Here is a 26,204-nt window from a genome sequence, read left to right on the forward strand (position 1 = left end):
TACCAGCTCGTAGCAGGGAGTAAATATCTGTTGGGGGAAATGCATTTCAGGGGCAGTTGGATACGAGAAAGCACAGGGTGAGTGTGGGAAGGCTGTGGCCTTTCTGAAGGCAGCATTGTTTGCTCCCGCCATGGTGCTGGAGGAGCAGACAAGAACAGAGTTGTGCCTCTGGCTGAAACCCTTGCCCTTTTTCACCCTAATTTTTTCAGACTGGAGATGCCCATCTGGTAAAATTGATTCCCGTGCTTCTGGACCTGGTCATTTTTGATCTGGTAGCATGGGAGCACTTAAAGTTGGACTAAGTGGTACCCTCTCCCCCAGCTGGGGAAAACGCACATGGCAGCATGTAATGGGGACCTGCGAGTTAAATATAGGAAACTAAAACTGGTTTGCACAAAACTGCGTAATTTGAGGAAATATTCATGGTACATTTAAACTGAATCTTAAAATATCCCCTCTTAGGCACACATTACATTGAATAGACCAGTTTGTGCACTTTGTCCACAAGGCAAACCTTGCATTTGTTTTATGTCCATATTGTTATTTTGTACATACTGTGTGTTTTGAAATCTGCATCAAGTATTATTTTAAATAAAACAGATTCTGATTAGAAGGGGCCTCTGATTGTTTAGGTAACACATTCAGGGTTCTTAAGTTCCTTTTAAAAGTTTTATCTGTAAAGTTAATTTGATGTGTTTTGTGAGTTTGGCTAAGCTTGATCTACAAATACAATTGGAAGGTTATTCTGATGATTAATTGACCTGCTGCACAAGCAAGTATTTGGCATGACATGTGTTCAAATTCTAAGACCGCTGATTCAGCTTTTCATTTTCCAGAGGTTGGTAAAATGAATACTGTTTAATGGGCAAATGTAATATTCGCTGTTACTCTATAATAATCAATAATGTTTGTCAACTCTATAAAAAAAGATCCGTTTTTAAGGAGCAATGAAAAAAAATATTCTTCTCTTTCAGACCGACATTTTGAACGCTCCACTGTAAGAAGCAGATCATTCAAAAAGCTAAACAGAGCTTTCAGCGTTCTAAGGAGAACAAAAAGCGGAAGTGCTGTTGTGAACCCGCTGAACACAGATAGAGACCGGGACAGAGAACCACCGCAATACCCAAATTCAATAGATGAAGGTATTGACTACTACTGTCTCTTGTGTTCAATAATTTGCTTTACATGTTTTGATTTCAATTTCCAAAGGAACTCAAAATTACCAAAGCCTCTCAGAGCATTTAATAAAATCTTATAGTAAACCTATTGTTACATATATAGTACATTATTTACAGTTTTAGTATCTTTAACAGTTATTTTTCTATAATTTGCTTGTTCATAATGATTTCCACCTATTCCAAAAGAAACTTCTATCAAATAAGAAATATTGTCCCGCTACATAACATTTACTTTCCCAAGGGCATTTCTTTTCTTTAGTGGGGAACAGGGTTTCCCAGTGGCCTCCGTGTCTGGTAAGTAGACTTTACCTAATGCTACAGGGACCGCACTCCTGCAGTAATACAATTTCAGAGGCTCAAATGGTATCAGGACAGGAAAGACTGGCCACAAGAGAGAATTTTCAAACGCACAATGCACAAAAGTTAACAACCTGCAAAGAGTAAAGTACCACATCTTTCATCTCCTTGAGATATCTGAACTTAGAGAGAATCTGGTCGGCCCAGAAGGAAATCTATATGGGTCATGATGTTTAGTTTTAGGAAATCCTTACTAATGTGTATTCTGAGGTAGGGTCCAGTATCGCCCTGAAAATGGCAAGAAAGACCAACATAAAAAAATTGCCAAATCTACGGCAAGTAGCTTATGTAGTAAATGCATCTCTGTTTGTTGTAAAAAATGCCACTGAGTTGCAACCATGTACTTGCATGCACATATGCATCAAAAAAGTTGAATTATATAGCATTTGTATAGTGTTTACTACAACTATATGGGGCACTGAAGCACTTGTTCACACAGGTAGCACACTACACCATGTGGGTGAGTGGTCAAAACAGTTTTGTATTTGCTTTGAGTTTATGAGGGAAGTGTTTCCATGTTGTGTGTGATGACCTCCAAGATGCGGTTATCATGGTATAAGATGCAACGCTTAGCTGTGATAGATGAGGAAGTGTGGGAATTAGACACATTTTTTATAGTTTGCGTTTTTTCTGGCCACTCTGGTTAGCTCTGCAGGACCCTTTATTGTGTTGGTGGGGTATATTTTATGTTTTTGATTTACTATGCTGGCTGTGGCTGAAGGTCATCTACTCTATTGTTTTATGGATTTAGGAAAGGCAATAAGTGTGGATAAAGAGTGAGGGGGAAATCGGAGATCTGCTAAGATAGATTGTGTCACAGTCCTCCTTTTATACGATTGCCATTATGGAATGTCACCTGAAGAGATTTGCCATGATGGACGGCATTATGATCATCCTGTTTATCATTATTGGATGTGAGTGCTCAGAGTATTGGAATTTATTAGTCCTCTTGTTACCAGCAATTTCTGTCAAAGCTCTTCGATCTTGGCAGGCCTGTCTGATTAGTATTGAATGGTTATTTAAGCAGGCTGGTATAGACTACATCATTGCAATCCAGCTGTCAACCAGGTTCCACTGTCTTTCCATATATTATATGCATGTCCAATTGACAATGAAGGATCAGGTAAGAGTTGGTATATTAAATCATATAGGATTTGAATATCATGGTGCCCTTACAGACTGCCCCTGTATTATGTGGTTACACACCTATCCTACATTCATGAATTACGCTGCTCCGTATACTTATAATGATGTACTGTAAGCTGTTATATGCTTTTTTGAACTGCTTATTGACTTACACAAACTAGAGGCTAAAAAGGAAAATATAGCTCACTGAGTGGGATGCTAGGTTATTAACTGAGCTCTATCTGAAAGTAAAAAATGGTTGTCTCAAACAGGTAGGTCATATCACAGGCAAAGAGGGCACTTATCTTCTTAAGCTGCATCCCTGCGTATCTTGTTTACTTCCCTCTGTGTGTTTTTGTTGGTAGTTAGCTTGCTTTTGAGCTTGACATGCTTATAATGACTTAATTGGATCCATGTATGCATGGTTTAGCCTGTAAACAATTAACTTCAATGGGGCTAGCTCTTAGATGTTCCTAAAAGGCTAGAAAACTGGACAGATGCAAGATATGACTCTTGCCCTGGTTCACAAAGGTAGACTTACACATTAGTCAATGTTTACGCTACTGGTGGAGACTCAGCACATGAAAACATAGGTAGTCATAAAGATAATACTTGTAAAACTCATTTGGGAATTTCAAAAAATCCTAAACTTACGCTATAGAGTTTACATTTGTGAATCAGGCCCTTAATGTTTAAGCTGGCTCTTCACATCACGGAAATATATTCTTGAAACTTTAAAAATATAAATCCTGTGATTTGCCCACCCTCACACTTTGCCCCCAGCAATATGTCTGTCAATGTTTACTCTGATTGCCTATTGGTCTACATATCTTTGTACTGGTAGTGTACTAAATTGGTTTAATAACTTGAATTATTGAAACGTCTTGCCTTTTTCTTTATTAACTATAGAAAGAGACACAATATCAGTCAATTTAAAGCCAATATTTATTTTGAAAAACCAGCTTACTTCCCACAACTGGTTCAATGAAGATCGCTGGTTTATCTTCTGTGTTATGAATTAATAAATACTTCACTTGGTAAAGTAAAGAAAGTGAATCTTCTCAAATAAGAATTTGATCATAAGGTTAATCAGTCATATTTGAGCTGGTGTGAAAGCCCAACGTAAGTGACGGGTAATAAGGTTGCAAAAAAACAGTAACCTAGAAAGGACTGAGTGATTAAACTAGACAATGATGGGGTGTGGTTGTCGTCATGTGAGATAGCTATCATACTACCACCAGCAACAATTCACTTCCATGCAACTGTTCCAAATACATTTCTCTTTCAGCACTGCCACAGCTCTATCACCTGATTCCAGATGGGGAGATAACGAACATTAAAATTAACCGCACAGAGCCCAATGAGAGCCTTGCCATTAGGATAGTGGGAGGCAGTGAAACACCTCTGGTCCACATTATCCTACAGCACGTCTATCGGGATGGAGCGATCGCCAAGGATGGGAGGCTACTGCCCGGAGACATGATCCTAAAGGTAAAGCCTTGGCACATCACTGGGAGCACAGCAAATGATGTCACAGTTGTCTGTAGATCCAAAATATTGCAGATGTATCCTTCTGAATATCCATCATGTGCTGGCATTCTTGCAATGATGCTTAGACTGATTTGATTATATTTTAACAGCATTTTGAATGTAAACATGATTTTAGTGAGAGTTGTTTCTCTGTATTTGTATACCTAGTAGGTGAACAGCATTCTTCTAACTATCACCTATTGTATTATGTGTAGATAACACAATTTATAATCTCATTGTTAGAATGCAATGCTGTGGTGAAATGTCACCGATAGAGCGGAAATCTCAGGGCAATCTCTCTTTGGAAATTAAGAAAATGTGACATCATTACCTTTAATTACCATTACCCTTGTTCCCGCATCGAGGGAATGGATCTTGGCCACCGTGTTTTGAGCAATAGAGCTCCTTCATAGACATGGGCAAATAATCAAATGCAAATAAACATTTTAGCTAATAATGAGAGTTGTGAGTAGTTTTAAAGGGATTTATTTTCTAATTAATATTTAAGATTCTCTGACTCTTCATTCATTAGTCAGGTATCAAACAGGTTACAGGAATGATAATAGAAAAATAAAGTTAGTACAGAGCATGTTATAAATTGCATACAGTGCGTTCCATAAGGAAAAATCCCTATTCTTAGATAAAGAGGCACAAATGATGTCAGTCAGAACCCATGAAGAGTTCAAGAATAGAAACAAAAGTGAGATTAGCATGAAGCTAAATCAGCAATTAATAATTGCAGAATCTCCCATAAAGAGAATAAAGCATAGAACAAATAAGCCTTGGCAAAGCCTGTCAGTCAAAGCATAACGCTTGAGGATTTTAATAAAAGTCAGAACGGCCAAAACTTGCAACTAACTAGATATAATCTAATCTAATCTGCCTTCGTCTGCCTCAGTTCTGCTCTCCATCAAGGTCTACCCTCTTCGTCTCTGCATCTGCAAATCACATCTGCTCTGCTCGCTTCAGTTCTGCTTCGAAGTCTGAAACTCCTCTGCAGCCCCCCTTCACTAAATTTGTCTACAAGGGTTCTCGAACTCCTAAACTAGGAATGCGTGTATCAAAGAATAATGTTACCAAGCATGTGGCGTGACTTCGTCTTCATCCAATTGGAATCCAGCATTTTCCAAAAGGACACCTCCATTCCTGGGCAGACTGCATACGTCATCTTATCAGACCAGCGAAAATCCTTCCCAAGGCATATTCTGCATCTTATTTACTATAACTTCATCTCCTAACCTTCTTTTAAAGAAATATTTTATTGATAACTAAACACATAACATGAGCTGCAAAAGAACTTTGATGTTCTTTAAAGGCACATCTCACAGAAAATTATAGTGCATCTCCGAATTATTTCCCTCTGGAGCATCAGGTGTGATTAGAGGCAAACCACACCAGAACAACAAATGTCGCCCATCGACCAAACCAGTACGAGGAGACCAGGTGAGAACTTTTCAGGGACTGAAAGAGTTTAGATAAACTTGCAGACACAAGATAGTGATATCTTAAAATCTAGGAGGAAAGAGTTTAGATAAACTTGCATACATAAGATAGCGATATCACAAAATCTAGAAGGGAACTTGTGTGTGCTAGAAGTCAGATACTGAAAATAGGTTTAGACTTCTTATTAACATGATTAAAATGTTATTTTCTATAGTCAAGGTGAGCAGTTGTTAGTGACAAGTGGAAATGTTTGTGATTGTTGATAATGTAAAATAGAACAGGAAATGTGTTTCATTTAGTAGTACTTCATAAAGAAAATACATAACAAAATTTACAATGGTACCAAACTATAGTTCAGAGAAAAAAATTTAAATGGGAAGAAATAAAGCAGACACTTAAACCTGGATCAAACATTGGTATTAGGCAGGAGAACAGCCATCACCTTTTATGATTCATTAAAGCGGATTTTGGAAGAATGTATTAGAAAAATGTCATGCTTTACATAGAAACTTTCCAGGAAAGACCGATTTAACATAATCTTATTCTTTAGGAACATTTCACAAAGCTCCATAGCTCAGAGAACATGAAACTCATGCACTGGACCTAAGCCTAGTAACTGTTTACCAGGCTCCTAGTTTTACATCACATGAGGCCATAGATTCCAAAAGATTAGAGCCTACAATGAAGGAAACTTTCCTGTACTAGATGGTATCTACTAAATGAGGGCTAACAAATGTTGCATAACTAAATAAGATTTTGTTTGGGGACACGTTGTGCCATGTTAACCTGTTTCAAGCTAAAGATCATGAAAGTAGTAAAATGTGATCTGTTAATCATCTAATGGCATGAACATCCTTCCCATGACCTTAGGTACCTTAATGTAAGCCACTGCCTCCTGTATTTTATCTCAGCCAACAGTCTCCAACCCACCTTCAGAAAGCTAATTTATTTTTAAAGAAAGACCGAGATGACCATAGATCAGCATCTCCAGAATTATAGAATCAATCTAATCTACTGTTGGAAGAGATACTGCGCCTAACTCTTTGTGAAGATGATCAAACTTTATGGAAAAAGCATTTCAGGCTTTTTGCCAACTCCAAAAGATCAGAAGACCAAATTCTGTTGCTTGATTTGATTTCACCAAATCCTCTCCATAGCTCTGGATCCTGCATGGTTTGTCCACAACTAGAAATATGAGCAAAATCTATAGTAACACATAAAGGAACCAGCCAACCACTACAGAGAGGAAATTGCTTTACTCCTCTCTAGAATTCAAATGATATTTTGTGGTAAACAGGTTTCTTTTGAGGTACCTCACATATGTAATGGTCTGCTTGTGCTATTGCCATTAATACCCCTTACTTTGATAGCACCTTGGAGCAAGCTAGAGGAATGAAATAAATACACAATACTGGAGTGTTTTGGGACCACCAAACCATGGTAGAAATCTTAGAACGGGTTTGCTGAGTCATTCCTTGAAATACTTTTCTAGACTGAGCCCCTGAACTCAAAAATGTGTCCATGTCCTTATAGTGTCTAGCCAGTGGGGAGGTCTAATTGCCAATATCCTGCCTCACAGATCTGATGACAATATTCAGACACTCACTGTGGGGTCAACAAGACAATTATGCATCCAGATTACTTAAAAAATATGGTACACTGCATAAATGAAGATTGGGAGGAGGTCTCGCATGTCAACGGGAAACTCCTACAGCACAAAGACACAAACAACATTGGCAATTTACAGACATCTGTTCTATACATCAAGGTTGAAAGTACCCAAAGGCCATCAGGATTGTTAAGGCGGAATTGGCAGGGGAGAAATGTGTTGACAGAGTTGCATATGAGATCATTTTACACAGGTGTTTTAGCCAAGCACTCTGGTCCCTCTTAGTATAGATGACAGATAACCCATGCGTAGAAAGGGAGGCAGACCGGGGACATGTGAGTAGTACAGTAACAAGGTATCAATTTTGTCCGACTATTATCCTGCATGAGGTCAAACCAGCAAGCAAGATTTAAAGTCCATCTTGTAAAGGAATAGTACCTCAAACATAATGGAGTTTGACATAGTTACTTGGAAAATTGCATACAATATGAATGTCCACACAGAACAATGCAGAATGAATGCACGCAATAGAGATTTATCTAGGCTTTCCACTTTCTCAAGCACCATTGCTGTTCTTCTTCAGGTTAAACTTTCCAGTGCTAGATTTTTTTGTCTGAAGGACCAACCTTTTCAATAATTACTGAAAGGTACGTAGCTTCCAATCAAATAGATTATCTGACGGTAACACGGCCTATGTTGGTCAACTGACTCTAGATCTTTCATACAGTGACACAACAGGTATAGGCTGCTTAGTGTAACAGAACATCATCTAGACATACACACCTCTCGTTCATCGGTCATTAAAAGTAAAACTGCGGGACGTAGGTTTCCTTTTCTTCGTATGATGTCAAATACACTGCAAACAAGTAAATATAGCGCTCCAAATCTATCTGTTACCAAATTGGGAAAACTTGTCTCTCTTGTCAGATGCTTATTCTTAGTTTTCTGCCACAGAGAAGGAACACCTTTAGATTTATCCCTTTGAAATGATCAGTCTAAAGGGGATATTTTAAAGAGTATTGCTATCTGCAAAATATAAGTCATGCAGTAATGACAGCACTGTGAATATCATGTTCCTAGGTTTAAACCTGGAAAAACACCAAGGAGAGTGCAGAAATGGTGATCCTTATTCAAAGATCTGCAAATATACCACAAACCACTATTTATGGCAGTGTTACACTCTATTTTGAGGAAATGGCGTCTAAGAGTGTCCCATCTATTGGTCAATGTAAACAAGATCATGGCTTCTTTATCTATACAGCTAACATCATACAAATGTACAGTAGGTATGGCTAACAAGTGAGAGTCTTTATCCTACACTACCAAGTGATTATTTGAAATAAATGGAAGCAGAGCAACTTAACCTGAGGTTTATGGCGCATCCCTATTGTTGGAGGGACTCCTCATGATCCTATCAGACAACGTGTGTGACTCTGCATGGCATAGTAATTCTGGAGTAATGCAAGGCACGTCAGGTCTCTGCCTTGCTTTACTCTGTGTTGGAAAGGTGGTCCATAGGTGGAGTGTGGGTTTTCCCACGCATCCACCCATATTTTTTGGAACATTCCCAGATGCACTGAGATTAGTAAACTTGGGAATGCTTCAAAATGCTATGCCTTCCCAGGTGATGCGTAACAATTAGAAATATGTTTATTTCTCCTTGTTATTTCCTCGCTCTACGTGTGCTGCAGTATACAGCACACATAGAAAGAGGAAAATGCCTCTGAGGGTTGGTTTGTGCAGGAAGGTGACCTTCCTGCACTAAAACAATCCTGCCTGTAACACAGGCACCCTTGCACTATGGCACAAGGGTACCTACGTTGGCGCTCGGTAGCCACAAGCGCACCAGTACAGAGAGAGCAGGAATGCACCATAAGTTAGTAATTTTGGCGCATTCCTGCCCTCTCCATGTGACCCAGCGCAGCAAGTAGTCTTGCTGCGTTGCGCCAAATATTGATAAATCTGGCCCTCAGTGCGCCTTAAATCGCCTTTCTAAGTTAAGAAGTAAAACGTGTTACACTTGACTGTGTCTCAAATTAAAATGATAAACGTCATTTTAAAATCTGATTTTTAACACTGCTTTTAAAAAAAATAGTTTTACCTCTTATAAATAGAGTTAGAAAGTCTATAGTCTTGTTTACTCTTTCTTTAGAAAATCTAACAGATTTGATACTGTATACCAAGTACTGGAGTGAATGCAGGCTATTGACAGTGTGGCGCTAACCTGCTAATTCAATTTGATAAAGAAAGTCACAGCAAATTAACCTTCCTCTGTTAGGCTTTAATTGTATAGCTGTTCTACGCTGGAAATAATATACTGCATTGATCATGTTATGTTATGTTATGTTATTTTATTTTATAAAGCGCACAGATGCCGCAGCCAAGAGGCGTCCCGGCGCTTAGGAGATGGTAAAAAACACAACACGAAATCAATGAACCCAGAACAAAGGACTAGACAGTGGAAAATAAGAAGGTCTTCAAGGCCTTCCTGAAGGGAAGCAAATCAGGGATGGAACGAAGAGGGGCAGGCAGGGAGTTCCAAAGAGCTGCCGCCATCACAGAGAAAGAGCGTCCACCTATCCTTGCTTTTTTGAAACGTGGCACTACAGCAAGGTTTGTCCCTGAAGATCGAAGGGCTCTGGAAGGCACATAGTGACAGATTGTTTGTGAGAGAATAGGGGGAGAAGCTAGTTTCAAAATTTTAAAAGTTATACAAAGAGTTTTAAATTTAATTCTTTGCCCGACGGGCAACCAGTGAAGATCTTGGATGGTACGGCGTACCGAAACAAACTTTGGAAGTCCAACCAACATCCTGGCGGGCGCGTTTTGCACCCGCTGCAGGCGAACTAATTCTGCTTGATTAGCGCCCAGGAACAGGGAGCTGGCGTAATCAAGTCTAGCCAGGACCGTAGCCTGGACAATAATCTGTCTCGTGTCAGCATCGAAAAACTTAAAAATGGGTCGCAGACACCGCAGGGCGCCGAAACAAGTACCGGCAACCCGTTTAGTGTGGGTGGTGAATGAAAGTTTATCATCCAGCCACACCCCAAGGTTCCTGACTTCAGCCACTGGAGTGGGAACAGGGCCCAGTTCAGATGGCCACCACTGATCGCCCCAGAGCTCGCTCTCCCTACCAAAAATAATAACCTCGGATTTTGAGGCATTCAATTGAAGGCGATTATTCGCCATCCAGCCCGCCACAGCTTTTAACGCGGACTGAAAAGTGGCAGCATCCATGTTGGACTCCCCATTAAGTGCCACCGCCAGCTGCGTGTCATCGGCGTATGACACCATGGAGAGACCAAAACTATGGGCAACCTCTGCCAACGGTTGAACATATAAATTAAATAAGGTAGGGCTTAAGGCCGATCCCTGCGGGACACCCTGCGAGATCGGGCGGGGAGCAGAAACAAAAAGGGGAGTGGACACTTTAAAAGTTCGATCAGTGAGGAAAGATCGAAACCACTCGAGCGCTCTCTCTCCAACACCAGCCTCCTCAAGGCGGTGTAGGAGGATCTGATGGGACACTGTGTCAAATGCGGCACTGAGATCCAAAAGGATCAGTGCCGCCGTTTGACCTTGGTCCAACATTTTCCTGATGTTTTCCACCACCGCTAGAAGAGCCGTTTCGGTACTGTGACCCGCACGAAACCCATTCTGCGAGTTATCCAGTACCTTCGCTTCCTGCAGATGAAGTGACAGGATGCGATTGGCATGAGATTCTGCTAATTTCGCTAGCCAAGGAAGCAGGGAAATAGGCCGGTAATGTTCCGATTTAGTGGGATCAAGAGCCGTTTTTTTAAGGATGGGAATGATGGTAGCCTGCTTCCAAGCACTAGGCACACAGCCGGTGTTAAAGGACAGCTCAATAAGACTGTGCATGACCGGAAAGCAGCACTCAGCAAGTTCCTGGAACTGGATGGGTCTCATGGGGTCATCAGGTGAACCGGATTTAACCTTCGTTGTCAAGGTTTTAAACTCCTCTAGAGTAGGACTGGGAATAGTCAGCAGTGGTATAGAGGCCCTAGGTACAATGTCATTCTCCTCGTTGGCAAGCTGGGAGAATGACCTATAAATGGCCTCGACTTTTTCAATAAAAAATGACGCCAAGTCCTCACAATGCTCTAGGGAGGCTGCCAGAGTGGTAGATTGATTTTGTTTACTTGTAAGGTCCTTACAGACCCTAAAGATAACTTTTGTGGGGTTCGAGCTGTTTTTTATCTCCCGAGAGTAAAAGGCCGCCCTAGCGGAACAGATGGCCCGGTGGTACACTCTAGTACAGGCCCTATAGGCCGACTTGAGGTCCACGTCATAGGTTTTGCGCCATGCGCGTTCAGCTTTTTTACAGGTAGACTTGAGCAGTCTAAGAGATTCATCATACCATGGGCTGGAGGGGCTCGATCTAGTCTTGCTCCACCTAGCTGGTATTAACACATCTAGGGAGTGATTGAGCCACTCACAGAAGTTATCGTAGCCAAGAGAGACCTCAGCGGGAGGTTGAGGATGATGTTCCATCAGCAACTGATGGAAATGTTCAAGATTAAGTTTTCTCCAAGGGCGTTTAAAAAGACCCGCAGTATTGTTACTATGGGGAGGAGTAGGGATGGTGACATGAGCTTCGATCAAATGATGGTCAGTCCAGGCCATAGGCCTAGGCTGAAGCACTCGAATGTAGGTAGCAAGATTTGTCAGAACAGGATCTAACAAATGTCCGCCGATATGGGTCGGTAATTGCACCAGTTGATTTATTTGGAATGCTTCCAGGTCAGCCAGCAGACTGAGCACCGAATTGGAGAGGGGAGCATCCATATGTAGATTAAGATCGCCAATAATCGTGAAGTTGGCTGTTTTCAGGATCAAAGAGGAAACAACCTCTAAGAGACTATGGCGAAAAGCGCCCTCGGGGCCAGGTGGCCTATAGATTAATAATCCCGATAAAGTAAAATGGGGATTAACTGAGATATTAAAATGCGCGCTCTCACACCCAGCTATGGTGATAGGCTTCCAAACACAAGGATAGCATGATTTTACCGCAAGTGCGATACCTCCACCTCTTGCAGTACGGTGTAGAGAGTGCATGATATATCCCGGGGGGAGGGCAAGATTTATAACAGCCATAGATTGGTCATGCAACCAAGTTTCGGAAAGGAAAAATATGTCCTGCTTGTCGTCTGTGACCAATGTAAGTACATCTTGGTGATGACAAGTCAAAGATCTGACATTCAAACGGAATATTTTAAGACTTGTTTGTCTGGCGACATCTGGCGCCAGATCAGACTTACGAACACTGGGAGAGCTAGATAGAAGACTAAAAATAGGCTGCGGTTTAGGGATGCTAAAACAACAAGTAGGGCACTGAAAGGGCCCGCATAAAGGGTCCAAAGAGCCATGCAGACAGTCTCTTACCTTGGTGCACAACGAGCGCAATGTCGCAGCTGATATCATCCTGCGAGAGCCAGAGTCCCCCGCCATAGCCCTGCCTTAGCGCTGACGGGTGCAGACGGACAGGACTCTGGCTTGACTCAGGCGCGATTCAGGCGCCACCGCTGCGCGTCACCGCTGCGCGACAGTAGTGAGCTTTAAATCTTGGCTCACCTGGCTCGAGAGGAGCGCTAGAGCGCTCTGACCAGTGGCTCGTCCTGTGCTCGCCACTCTCAAGATGGCGACCGGGTTGCCTGCTCTCAGGACAACCCGCCAGGTCAGTTACAGTGCAAGGTGGGGGGCACAAATTAGAGTGCAGGTGTGTGGGCACGGCGCAATAATAAAATCAGGGAAGAATAATAAAATTAGAACAAAGATACAAAACGAGGTGTTTTTAAAATAAGGCAGCGCTATGCAAATAACGCAGCAGCAGCGTAGCGCGCGTGCGAGCTTCACCACTCCAAGGCTTGAGCAAGTAATCTGCTCGCCTTAAATCTTGGCTCACCTGGCTCGAGAGGAGCGCTAGAGCGCTCTGACCAGTGGCTCGTCCTGTGCTCGCCACTCCCAAGATGGCGACCGGGTTGCCTGCTCTCAGGACAACCCGCCAGGTCAGTTACAGTGCAAGGTGGGGGGCACAAATTAGAGTGCAGGTGTGTGGGCACGGCGCAATAATAAAATCAGGGAAGAATAATAAAATTAGAACAAAGATACAAAACGAGGTGTTTTTAAAATAAGTCAGCGCTATGCAAATAACGCAGCAGCAGCGTAGCGCGCGTGCGAGCTTCACCACTCCAAGGCTTGAGCAAGTAATCTGCTCGCCTTAAATCTTGGCTCACCTGGCTCGAGAGGAGCGCTAGAGCGCTCTGACCAGTGGCTCGTCCTGTGCTCGCCACTCCCAAGATGGCGACCGGGTTGCCTGCTCTCAGGACAACCCGCCAGGTCAGTTACAGTGCAAGGTGGGGGGCACAAATTAGAGTGCAGGTGTGTGGGCACGGCGCAATAATAAAATCAGGGAAGAATAATAAAATTAGAACAAAGATACAAAACGAGGTGTTTTTAAAATAAGGCAGCGCTATGCAAATAACGCAGCAGCAGCGTAGCGCGCGTGCGAGCTTCACCACTCCAAGGCTTGAGCAAGTAATCTGCTCGCCTTAAATCTTGGCTCACCTGGCTCGAGAGGAGCGCTAGAGCGCTCTGACCAGTGGCTCGTCCTGTGCTCGCCACTCCCAAGATGGCGACCGGGTTGCCTGCTCTCAGGACAACCCGCCAGGTCAGTTACAGTGCAAGGTGGGGGGCACAAATTAGAGTGCAGGTGTGTGGGCACGGCGCAATAATAAAATCAGGGAAGAATAATAAAATTAGAACAAAGATACAAAACGAGGTGTTTTTAAAATAAGGCAGCGCTATGCAAATAACGCAGCAGCAGCGTAGCGCGCGTGCGAGCTTCACCACTCCAAGGCTTGAGCAAGTAATCTGCTCGCCTTAAATCTTGGCTCACCTGGCTCGAGAGGAGCGCTAGAGCGCTCTGACCAGTGGCTTGTCCTGTGCTCGCCACTCCCAAGATGGCGACCGGGTTGCCTGCTCTCAGGACAACCCGCCAGGTCAGTTACAGTGCAAGGTGGGGGGCACAAATTAGAGTGCAGGTGTGTGGGCACGGCGCAATAATAAAATCAGGGAAGAATAATAAAATTAGAACAAGATACAAAACGAGGTGTTTTTAAAATAAGGCAGCGCTATGCAAATAACGCAGCAGCAGCGTAGCGCGCGTGCGAGCTTCACCACTCCAAATGACACACAAAATTGATTTGACCAGTTTACATACCAGCGGCAATAGTAAAGGGTTTTAACGCAGCATAATCCAGATTGCAAAGAGCAGTTTTGTATAGCGGCTGGTGATGCAGTGGAAGACTGGGCATCAATTAGATCATTTACACTCACTGGGCCCACAACATAACTTACTTCAAACATTGTTCCTCCAATGGATTTTTATGTGAGCTAACAGGGACTTGGGTATTTAGAGAACGTGAAGCAATTCCTTATGAGGACCTGGACTATGAAATGCCAAATACATATTAATTTCCGTCACCAATTCACAATTGTCACCTATATTTATAAATCTTAGGACAAGAAAGTTCACTCCAAGAATGACTCAAATACGATAAAGTTTGCTCATGTAAGTCCTTTATCTAAAGCCTCAATCTGGTCAGGAAACATGAGATCGCATTACACAATCAGATTTAATAAAAATCAATTAGTAAAATTAGCCACACAATGCTATACAGATTCAATAAAAGAAAACATTTCCTGGTTACCTAGGAAAAGAATGAAAAAGAGACATGGAAAAAATTGAGAGTCAACATTTAGATCATACAAACCAAATATGCAGAACTGAAGCACAGCGTGCCACAGAAGGGAGCCGGTAAAAACTTCAGCCGAAAGGTTATTTCCTGCACACTTTACCAGCTGGCAAAGTGCAGGTTTGAGTCAGTTCAGGAAAGTTCAGTTCAATAGTTTGGCATAAAAAGGAAATCAGAGTTCAGTCCGATAACATGCTAGACAGTAAACAGATAATGACTGCCAGCCTGACTCCTCCTCCAAGGGTCAATTATACTTCCAAAAGTTTACAGTTTACGCCCACAAAGTATTCTTTTTGTCATCTCATATGGTTTCTATTGGTTGTCCACAGTGGGCTGCTCATGGTGTGATTAATACCTCGCTAAAAAATCCGGAAGCATTAAGTAATCCTTTGCAAAATCATCAAATTCAATTGTTGTATATTTCCATCTTTTCCTCTGATGTAAAAAGTTCACAGTGTGTCTGATCCCAAGCACTCTCTCTGGGGCCGATTCACAGAAGGCATTTAGTAGTAGTAAAGTTAATATTTTGTCTCAAGTTAGGATTTTGTTTTAGGTTAGGATTTTGTCTTAAGTTAGGATTTTGTCTTAGGTTAGGATTTTGTCTTAAGTTAGGATTTTGTCTTAAGTTAGTATTTTGTCATAAATGAGGATGTTGTCTTAAATTAGGATTTTGTTTTAACAAAATTTAAGACATATAATTACGATTCTTACCATTGAACAGGGTCCAGTGGGGTTACAGCACAAATCGAGCAACCTCAGAGACATTTCACCAAGACTATACCTACTGCCATTTCAGGCTGTGTGTCTTGGTGCAGGGAAAACCAAAAAGTTGACATGGCACACTGTGTGCCATGCCCCCATACCACCGGCGTAGCTAGAGCTTCTGGCGCCCTGGGCTATCCCTCAGATTGCCGCCCTGGCCGATAGCGGGAGGGGGAGGGGAGAGGTCTGCAGAAAAAAGGGCATATTTGCTCCGGAGCCCCCAATGAAGTCAACCATGTAGCTTGGCTTTGTCACGCCAAAAACCTCCAGCTTGTTATTGATATATAGAAGTTCATTTCACACACGGTCTAGTGACAGAGAAATCGCACACTGCTTTTGTGTTCTGACATTCCTGACATGCTTTACATCATAACGTTATACATACTACATTATTCCATCCCATTATCATGTATTTTTATCCTTATTCCTCATCACCACATTCAGTACCTTCCAGCCTGGGTTATGACCCCCCTAGCTATGTGCGTGCCTGTCCATTTCTGGTGCTTTCCAGCAATTTTAAGATCTTCTTATAGTTTCTCGTTGTTCAAATGGGTGTAATTTATAATATTTATATGTTTCCCTCCTCTTCATTGCTTGCTTTTGCTCGCGTGGAAGTGTCACTCATAGTTGTTGGAGTCTGGCCCTAACGCTACATCCTCTCATTGGGACACCATGTTCGAGTCTCTGCTCTTTATGCAACAACTTATTGAATGTAGGGAGTCGCAGTCGTGATTCACTTCAGTGAGCCTACTGGACTACAGTACAAAATGGCAATGATTTCTAAAAGGAAAGCTTAGGACTGGAACGAGATATTTCTGGTGGCACCGGCTCCTCTGATAAACCACAGACCTCTCAGGTTCTCCATTTCCAAGCTTGAGTAGCTCATCCCGTCCATATGTTTTTATTGCACTCAGGGGTTTCCAGTCCTGTTCATCTCATCATAAACCCAACACTACAAGTTCCAGAATGCAAAGGAAAAAAATACACTGAGTGAGCGCCTCACGCTTGGATCTGGAAAATTCAGAGAGAAACCTAAATCTACAACAGTGCAAGGAATCGTTTTCCAACAGCTGCCCTCCCAACCCCCTCACATACATACTACTCTGACAGGCATTATGGATCAAGACACTTAAAGAGAAGAAATCAATGTTTTAAGTGACCTCGAAGCAGGCTAAACTGCCTGTGATTGGCACGCTGTTTGCAAGTGAAATATAAAAAATATTAGTTCTAACAAAACATAGGTTTTAAATATAAAAAGAGGCCCAATGACTTCCTCTTGTCTAACTCCACATATCCCCCACTATTCCTTTTCAGTCCAAATAATATTCTAACAACTCAAATTACTTTCAATTACATTACACCAAATAAACTAATAGTGTTTAAGTTCCAGAGTAGCATGCTACTCACCGAAAAGAGCTTTGACGCCTCTTCAGAGGAAGTAAGCACTATATAAATGCAATTACAATACAATACTTGCCATTAAGCAAATTGAGACATATGCACAGGCCACCTGTATCAAAGAATGCCAGTGGGTCCCACCTGCAACCACCGGCTCAAATTAAGCCCTGTAGATAGGCACCACTAGTGGGTACTAGGGAGCGTGGCTGTTAGGGCAGCATCTCCACTCTACTCTCCAACCTGTAGTCTGCTTTTTAGGTCTCGCCTGGAATTAGCATCCGAAGGATGCGTCCAGGCTGGAGACTTATAGTTGCCTGTCTCGGGGGAAGGAAGGACAAGAGGGTGTTACGAGCTTGAAAGCCGGATTTGTGTGCGCGAACGCGCACGTTCCGTCCCGCGCCGCGCCGTGCACTTCCCTCCCATACTCCCAGCAAGTCAGCCTAACGCGCATGCATGCACACAGACACACACACGCGCGCACACGCACTTACACTTACTTACACACACACACACACACACAGACACACACAGACACACACACGCAGGCACCCAGACAGGCAACCCCCTCTACCCTCCTTTCACTTACCTAACCAGGCTTCGGGCTTCTCGGGAGCCTCGCAGAGCACTCGAGCTGCTGCTCTGCCATGCCTGCAAGATGCGGGGCTCTCCCCTTAGGCTTGGGGGTCCCGCAGTCTCCCCGCTGGTCTTCACCCGGGCCCCCTCCTGGGTCCCGGGACTTCAGGTACGGCACTTCGCTGTCGCTCCGGGGCCGGGCTCGCGCTCCGACCTCAAAACGAAACTTTGAAATGTTGCGCATGCGCAGGCAGCCCCCGCCCTCCCACTCCTCCCAGCCCGGATACTGAGCTTGTTTGGGTGAGCACTTCTTCTGTGTGTTCCACGCTCGAGAGAAGCAAATCACCAAACAAATTAAGGGTTGTAATCTACAACAGTGGCAAGCTCCCTCGTTTCTTTTTCAAGCTGTGCTGTGATGTTTCGTGCTGTTCTTGCCCTACAAAAGCAGCCATTTAGATCATCATCCACAGAAGGCTAGCTTTTCAGTGTAATGTTACAGTGCCTTCTGCCCTCCAGGTTCCCCCTACTTTGTCTGTCTACCCATCTATTAACTATGAAGCCACCTGTGCTGGCAGCTTGACTGCCCTTCCCGTGGAGCGCTTGTCAGGGAAGTGATGCGATGATAAATGCGTAAGAGCTGATCTTTTCACAATGATGCTCTTGAAGACAACAATGCTGTTCGAGCTCCTACAGGTGACTGGCTGAGATTCGTGCACTTTCATGTACCCGCAGCTGATAGGATCACTGCAGGCTTCAGTCCTCCCACCGTGAACCTGTCGTACAATGTCACCGTCAGAATCTGATGCACACCAGGCAGTGAAGCGCTCCCGGGTCCTAAACGCATCAACACTGCTCGACTGCGGAAAAGTTACTGATTATCCAACTAATGCTTAACTTTCTGGATGTATAGTATTGCAGCGTGCGATAGAGCAACATGTCGGGGTGGGGAGGGTCATCTTTATTACCAATTTACTTCATAATGGAATAAAATAATCATGATGCAATGTCTAATGTACCCCCCCCCCCAAACATATATGTGTACATGTTCAAGTGCACAGTAGAATTGTATGATCTCATAACCTATGTGAACAAAAGGGTCAGTTTTCCAAAGCGGACACATTTTGTGCGATGTGTTAAGTAGTCAGCATTATGTACAGATAGGAAATGTTACAATAAGCTTTTGGACAATAACGATTTGCCCTCGTTGATCGCTATTATTGTTTTTGCTGTCTGTAGCTCTCTTTGAATCTGAGCTGTGTTCCTTCTGTACTCTTTTGACAGAGGCTTGTTGTTGGAAAATATTCCCGTGTGCCCTGTTCATCCCCATATTGTGCAAACGCACAATAAATGATACGATTGATCTCAAAGGAAAATGCGATCTGAGAGCATTTCTTTTTGCTAATTTGCCCACCGATTATTTGTATCTTTACTTTCATAAATGTAATGTCCGCCCCACTGGCCCTGCCCCGGCCCGCCCCCTCCCCCCGTCTCAGCCGCTATGGCGGATCCAGGGAATGGCTCCTCTCTGCGCTCCGGATCCTCGCCCTTCCTGGGGATGCAGCTGGCCTCGCCACCCACCTTCAGGTACCGATGCCCCCCAGCCTCTCCTGCCCCGGGGTAGGATCGAAAAGCAGGAGGTGTAATCGGGACCACGCAGCCTTGTTGGCACGTTAACCCACTGAGCTGACGTGCCTGTTGCACACGGATCTCTAAACAGGCACGCCAACCCTCTGAGCTGTTTTAGTGGAACTGGACCCGGATACGTACGCACACATCTCCATGGCAGGCACATTAATCCACGGAGCTGTCTTGCTGACATTCGCTAAAACACGACACACGCACCGGGCGTCTCTGCGCCAGGCACATTAACCCGCTGGGCTTTCTTGTCGGCTATAATCACTAGCAGCGGTGCTGTGCCCAGCATCTGGCCAGGCCTCTATGGTGGGAATGTTCACGTAGCCGAGTTTATCGATGAGAACTTCCCATGACAGCGCCTCTGCCTGCAACATGTTTCAGCGTCTTCCACACTGCGCCCTGCCCCCCTCTCCCCCAGCACAGCGGGGGAATTACCCCCGCAGCGAAGGGGCTAAGCTATTAGCATTGTAAATGTTTAAAAACAAAAACATAAATAAAAGGCATTCCCATTTACAATGCCAATAGCTCTAACTTTAATAATGCGAGACCTATTGCATTGCAAATGCTTGTTCAATAAACATTGAATGTATTTGGAAGTTGAGTGGGCGAATCAACCCAGTACATCAGTAAGCGCACTATAACCTTGTGTCCTTTCAGAGAAAGCTGCTAAAGAATTTTTGGAATCACTCACTGTTTCATGCGATGTTCCCCTTACCTTCTGAATCATGAGGTCAAGTCTTTTTCTGACAATAGTTCCTCTCCCATTACCGTTTCTCCTGAGTTTAACATAGAACATGTTATTTTTCAAAAATCAAATCTTGTTTGCATGAAATCGTGGCTAACCCTCACTTCCTTCGGAACCTGCATACTGCACATATCAGCATGTGCCTGCATACTTGTTGTAACATACTGACTGAGAAAACAAATGGTGGTCGACCCTAAATCACCCACATTGATAGAAGGTTGTTGGTTACCCAGCTCTTGGTGTTTCTTTAGATCTGGACAAGGAATGTTCTTTCAATGTAGTAAGTTATTTCAATTTCTCTATCTCTCTCTTTCACACTTTCACTCTTCCTCTCTTCTTTTCCCTCTCTTTATCACTTCAACAAGGTAATGCATTCATCATTTGCAACTTGTTTTAACAAAATTCCACTACACAAACGTTTGCACAATTTTAACTCATTTGAGTTTGCTGGAACTCAGTGCAGGAATACTTGGTATTCCAGTCATTGCAAATTTCACTGATATTATTAATAAAATCTGGCCCAGTGGCGTAGCAAAGGCCCCGTAACACCAACAAACGCAAATGTTTTTCAATAAAACCGGCTGCACGTAATTTGGGACATATTCATTACCACCACAAAGCGTTTATTAAATTGTAAATAAACTCACTCAGTGTCAGCCGTGTCTCGTGGCTTGAATAAACGTTCTGCCCTCTGCCGCCGTGACCTCCCTGACATCATGAAGCCGTCCTCGATAATCATTATATACAGTCCAGACCGACGCCACATGCAGACATGTCACCATGATGTCGGGCACAGCGTCAGGCCATAAAGGGCTACCTGAGTGTACAGGCTCAGACAGGCCCGGACCTCTCATTCCGTGGCTTTTATTGGCGAGGATGTGACCTCATCGCTTCCTGTGCCCTCAGTCACAACGCTGGGGACTGCATCATGGGCCCCGTGGCTCACACATGAAGAGGCTCCGACGCCCAAGGACTGCCCAGTGCCCTCACGAAAGCAGCAGTGCCTCAGTCAGCAACCGGAGCCTGTCATCCTGCCTGAAGAGTTCAGCACCACCCAGATATTCAAAGGATTCGGGCAAGGTGCCTGAACTGGAATTTGGGAGACCCCACATTACAGCAGCCAGAGAACAAAAGTGAAAGTCACAAAGCGCACTTGTGCATTGTACACAGACTCAAGAGCGCACGGTGGTGGCGCACGTCACTGCAGCGCTTTCAGCGCAGGGGGGGATGGTCAAAAATGATTCCCAGAGCGATCATTGGTAGCGCTTTCGCGCCCTACCACTGATGGCTCTGGGTCTGGGACCCAAATACACGGCAGCCCCTGCTTGCGCAGCACTGATGGCCCATGGCGGCGGCCTTTATAATTTTTTTGCAGACACTGACAGTGTCCCCAAATAAATTATAAAGGCCGCCGCCATGCGCCATCAGTGACACGCGCCGCCTCGAAAATATTGCCGCCTGGGGCGGACCGCCCCCCCCCCCCCTCGCACCTCCCCTAGCTACGCGGGTGCCCCATACACTGCAGGTACAAGTAAATCACCCTTAAGGCAGGTTGCACTTTATCCATGTGTGGACATATCTGCCTGACCAGTTATGACCCTACAATATCTGAGACATTCTTGAATATTGTAAACGCACAGGGAAGCGATAAAAAGTACATGGGCTGGATACGTGTTAATTCTAGTTTCCTAGCTCCATGATGGCTTCACTGTGCCCTGAGATATTTGGCACCAAACATCGTGTTGTAATAAATCCTCACTGATACCAGTGTTGAATTTATTAATAAATGCACACTGGCAAAGAGGACGTGCACCATTGGAGGTCCTTTCCACTCTCTCTACTGGGCCGTGCTGCGTTGTTTAAGATGATGGCACTCCCCAGATTCCTGTACATATTACAAAACACTCCAAACCCGGTCCCAGCACCCTACTTTAAAGCCATCGAAAATTAACAGAGAATGCTTTTGGGGAAGGCGGGACTCCTCGTATTACCACGCAAAAACTGGTGAGGGGTGGTATGATGGAGGCATTGGGCTCCCTGATATGCGAAAATAATACTGGGCATCACACCTCATGATGATTAATTTATGCTTGCACAAACCCCATGAAGATCCAGTATTTAGGATAGACAAATACGTCCTGCCAGGTGGTAGATACGAAAGGACACTCTACACCCAACAAACCACACACTTCAGATTTGGCACACAGCAAGCAAAAGTCTGGGCTGGAACTATAAAATTACACTTGCTACCCCCATTATGGGATATGTGCAACTAGGGACACTTAAAAACACCAGAGGGGTTGGAAAAATTGGACCGAATAGGCATTTCTCAGGTGGGGGATTTATGGGACTGAGAGGGAGTGATCCCCTTTGACACACTTTGAAAAGATTACGTCTTTGCAGATACTGAGCGGTATAGGTATACCCAAATTAAACATGCCCTCCAAAAAGCTGTCCTTTGGGGCTTCCGGCATCCTCACCACTTGAAGATAGGATTGTTACTGAATATATGGACTGCAGGACGATCTCTCTGACTTACAAAAAATTAATTAACAACTCCCCTGACCCCCTCACACAGCTTAGAAAGCAATGGACACAAGACGTAGAGGGCCTAGAGGATGAGGAATGACAAGAGGCCACATCCTCACCTAGAGAGATGGCTATTTCTGCACGACTCAGACTGGTACAACTTAAGATATTGCACCGACTGTACTACGCAGAACAGATTCTCACCAGGTTTAACCCCAGGGTTGATTCGACATGCATGAGATGGTGTGGATGAGAAAGCACCTTCTACCACATAATTTAGGAATGCTCACACATTAAGAAATATTGGTGCCAGGTAGCATGTGTTATTGGGGAAGCATTAGAGAATAAACTAGAACCCGAACCAAAGCAATGTCTCTTAAATATATGGGGAGCAACAACCTTGAATAGCAAAGAGAGAACCTAGGCTACATTGGGATGGATTATATCCAAACGTAGCATCGCGAAACTGTGGGGGTGCTCCGGAGATACCAACACTTCAATCCTGGGAGCAGGACATGGACTGGTGTATGGCTACTAAAAACAATCTACGAAAGCAGAGGCTGTCCCAAAAAGTGGACACAGATCTGGGGTAAATAGAACCTCTTTAGGGGAAATATATGCACGCATCCCTTCGACTCGTCCCGAGCTTTTGTCGCCACAGACTATGAACAGAACTGTAAACAAGGTCTTAAACCAAACCACTGATCATAATTATGTCTGATGCCTTATTCTTACCCATTATGTCTAACCTTATGCTGCTTCAGAAACATATGGCCCGATTCACCAAGGCAATCTGAGACAAAAGTCTAACTTTATGATTGTGTAACATACTTGTTGATGTGCCTGCCTTTCATGTTAATACAAATAATGTTATAAATAAATGCACACAGGAGACCCTTTGAAGGGTCGTCTGAAAACCTGCCAAGCACTGGTGTGGTCTCTGACTAGACAGAGCCACCCTGCCACCACCAGTCATGTTTCTAACCTCATGGGGGTGAGAGCTCGCGCTCTTAGAAGCCTGAAACAAAGCCTGCATTGGGAGGAGGAGCCAAGAGAGCAGATGTGCAAGAAGGAGGCAGAGATGTGATCAATGTGTGTGAATGCAAAGGACGGGCAGGTTATCCACTCGCGGGAGCGCACAAACCCACCAGATAAAAATCAACAATCCAATTAAGCTCTAACAAAAAGAAGACTTTTCTTTACATTGCAAATGTTCATTGCTGTGCTCTACAACAAAGATAACAAGGGGCTTTGTAGCTTGTCCCATTACAATTTTTGTTAATACCCCACCTAACAAAGACATAAAAATTGCATGAGTCGTTAGAGGAGGGAGAAGGGATATCAAAACAACAATCAGTGGGGAGGAGGGCAGAGGTGATATTTAGGACGGAAACGGTAATTCATCCAAGTTCCATGGAAAACCGAAAGAACTGAAGAGATTGGGAAGAAGGAGATGCAGCCCTATGAGAAGCAAGGAAAAGAGAGCAATGTCGGAGCCAGACATTGGTAAATATAGGTAAGTAATGGGCAGGCTCTAAGCCCATTTTTGGTTTTTTTTAGTTACAAGAGATCTTGTCAGCTGTGCAGGCAAAGCCTAAAAATGAGCCACAAATACATAAACGTTAGCAGGGGTTGCAGTGATAAAAGTGCTATAATATAAAATGAGCAGAAACTCAAAACTGCACCATGCACCACACAAATACAATGTTGTCTGATCCCTAATCCGGAAGCATTTGCTCTTGCGCCTTGAGACCCTAACAGGTGAGTAGTCGCACTTCACAAGAAACTTGATTGATCGTTTGATTAGATTGTTGATGTGGCCCCTGTTACTCCCGAGTTTTCTCTTAGTTGTATTACTGCTTTCTCTTGTAGGTTAATGGCATTGATATCAGCAACGTTCCTCACAACTTTGCCCTTGCGGTTTTGAAGCAGCCCTGCCTAGTTCTGAAGCTAACGGTTCTAAGAGAGCAGCGGTACCGCTGCCGGAACAATGGTTTTGCCTCTGATCCACTCCCCACCAACGAAACTCTTCATGTTGCACTTAACAAAGGCAGTCACGATGCCCAGCTGGGAATAAAACTGGTCCGCAGGCCGGATGGAGGAGTGTTCATTTTCAGCCTACAGGAAGGGGGTGTGGCTGCCAGAGACCGGCAACTGCAAGAGAATGACCGGGTCCTCGCCATCAATGGGCATGATCTGCGGCACGGGACTCCAGAAAGTGCAGCCCTGCTGATACAGGTTGGTCATTGCTTTCCAAAAGTATACAATGTTCTAAATGTTGATTTTGGCCACCAAGAGACCCTTCCCTTGTTTCCTGTGTGGTGCTGCTTGAGAATTCAGAAACATATGGCCCGATTCACCAAGGCAATCTGAGACAAAAGTCTAACTTTATGACTTTTGATATTCAAAAATGTCATTTATGAGTCGTATCTTTACGTCCACAGTTGGGCTGTACTCTTCGGCTCAAGCAGTACTCCCTGGCTCAAGTCGTACTCTCCGGCTCAGGTCTGATGAAGTGTAATCAATAGGCTGAAACACAAGTTTTACAAAGAGGAGCATTAGGAATGTGAGATAAATGGTAGAGAAGGTCAATAAAATCAGTTTGGGCTGGAAAAAAGGGTGTGGCCCTTCACACCCTTTTTTCACATCTGAGAAAAGTTTGCTCCGTTGCATCATGGTACATTCTGTCCACAATTTGTGCTCCCCTCAGTGTTGACTGTAGTGTTACACCACACTCAATGTTGACTGTAGTGTTACACCAAACTTTGGTGTAACACTACAGTCAACACAGAGGGTAGCGCAAATTGTGGCTCATGATGCAAAGGAGCAAACTTTTATGGGATGTGATGTAGTGTCTGGCCACACTTTTTCCAATCCCAAACTGATTTTGATGACATCCTCTGCCATTTATCTCACTTTCCTAATTTTCTTTTTTGTAAAAATTGCAAATTGCATTCTGACCTATTTTTAACACTTCATCCGGCCCAAGCCGGAGAGTACGGCTTGAGCTGGAGATTCCGGCCCCACTGTGGACATAAACATACAACTCGTAAATGACCTCTGTGAATACCAAAAGTCTTAAAGTTAGACTTTTGTCTCAGATTGCCTTTGTGAATCGGGCGCATAGTTCACTCAACAATTGACCTTTTCAGGGAATTTTTTCTAAAGCCACAGCAAGAAACACTTTGGGCAGTTTGGGGATACAGGGCCCTGCAAAAAAGCGATAGATGGGCGGACAGGATATCTACAGCTTTTTGGCAAATGTCCAACATTTGCCAGCCTCTAACTTAGGCCCATTAGCTCAATTTTATTTTATTTTGAAAGTTTTATATAGAGCAAATATGACCACCGAGGGTATCAGAGCGCTTTACAGATCATGCATTACAAGGGTATAATACAGATTATGCGTCACAAGGGTATAAGCATACAAAACAGAATAAACAAAGCAAAAAACTCAGTCTAAAATTGTCCAACAATCTCCTGAGGGAAAAGTAAACACAACAACAGGCAAAATCACAGTCTAGAATTGTCCAACCTAATCG

General features: G+C 43.8%; 1 protein-coding gene across 4 annotated transcripts in view; it reads left to right on the forward strand.

Moving 5' to 3' along the window:
* The window catches only part of LNX1 (ligand of numb-protein X 1), a 300,305-nt gene that overhangs the window by 183,522 nt on the left and 90,579 nt on the right, over window positions 1-26,204 (forward strand). For all 4 annotated transcript variants that reach the window (XM_078678190.1, XM_078678191.1, XM_078678193.1 and 1 more), the window contains 3 exons: window positions 975-1,142; window positions 3,949-4,151; window positions 24,535-24,900. In XM_078678190.1, the coding sequence (XP_078534316.1) occupies window positions 975-1,142; window positions 3,949-4,151; window positions 24,535-24,900 (737 nt within the window). The remainder of the gene's footprint in view (window positions 1-974; window positions 1,143-3,948; window positions 4,152-24,534; window positions 24,901-26,204) is intronic.

The sequence above is a fragment of the Lissotriton helveticus genome, chromosome 2_2, assembly GCF_964261635.1.
Source record: "Lissotriton helveticus chromosome 2_2, aLisHel1.1, whole genome shotgun sequence".
Lineage (NCBI taxonomy): Eukaryota > Metazoa > Chordata > Amphibia > Caudata > Salamandridae > Lissotriton > Lissotriton helveticus.